The following is a 251-nucleotide window of genomic DNA, read 5'->3' as shown; positions in this document are numbered from 1 at the left end:
ATTAAATCCTTTTTTTTTTTTTTTTTTTTTTTTCTTTTTTTTTTTGCCTTCCAGGTATGGTTCCAGAACCGTAGGGCTAAGTGGCGGAAGAGGGAAAAGGCTGGGGCTCAGACACACCCCCCAGGTTTGCCTTTCCCTGGTCCCCTGTCAGCAACTCACCCCCTCAGTCCATACCTTGATGCTAGTCCTTTCCCTCCTCACCACCCAGCTCTAGACTCCGCCTGGACCACCGCCGCCGCCGCCGCCGCCGC

General features: G+C 53.4%; 1 protein-coding gene across 1 annotated transcript in view; it reads left to right on the top strand.

Moving 5' to 3' along the window:
• ARX (aristaless related homeobox) overlaps positions 1-251 on the top strand; it is a 9,132-nt gene that overhangs the window by 5,513 nt on the left and 3,368 nt on the right. The window contains exon 3 of the mRNA XM_010571382.1: positions 47-249. Within this exon, the coding sequence (XP_010569684.1) occupies positions 47-249 (203 nt within the window). The remainder of the gene's footprint in view (positions 1-46; positions 250-251) is intronic.

This window comes from Haliaeetus leucocephalus, unplaced genomic scaffold (assembly GCF_000737465.1).
Source record: "Haliaeetus leucocephalus isolate CR32 unplaced genomic scaffold, Haliaeetus_leucocephalus-4.0 Scaffold317, whole genome shotgun sequence".
NCBI lineage: Eukaryota > Metazoa > Chordata > Aves > Accipitriformes > Accipitridae > Haliaeetus > Haliaeetus leucocephalus.
Note: the sequence above shows the minus strand (reverse complement) of the source record. Positions and strands in the feature narration are given on the sequence as shown.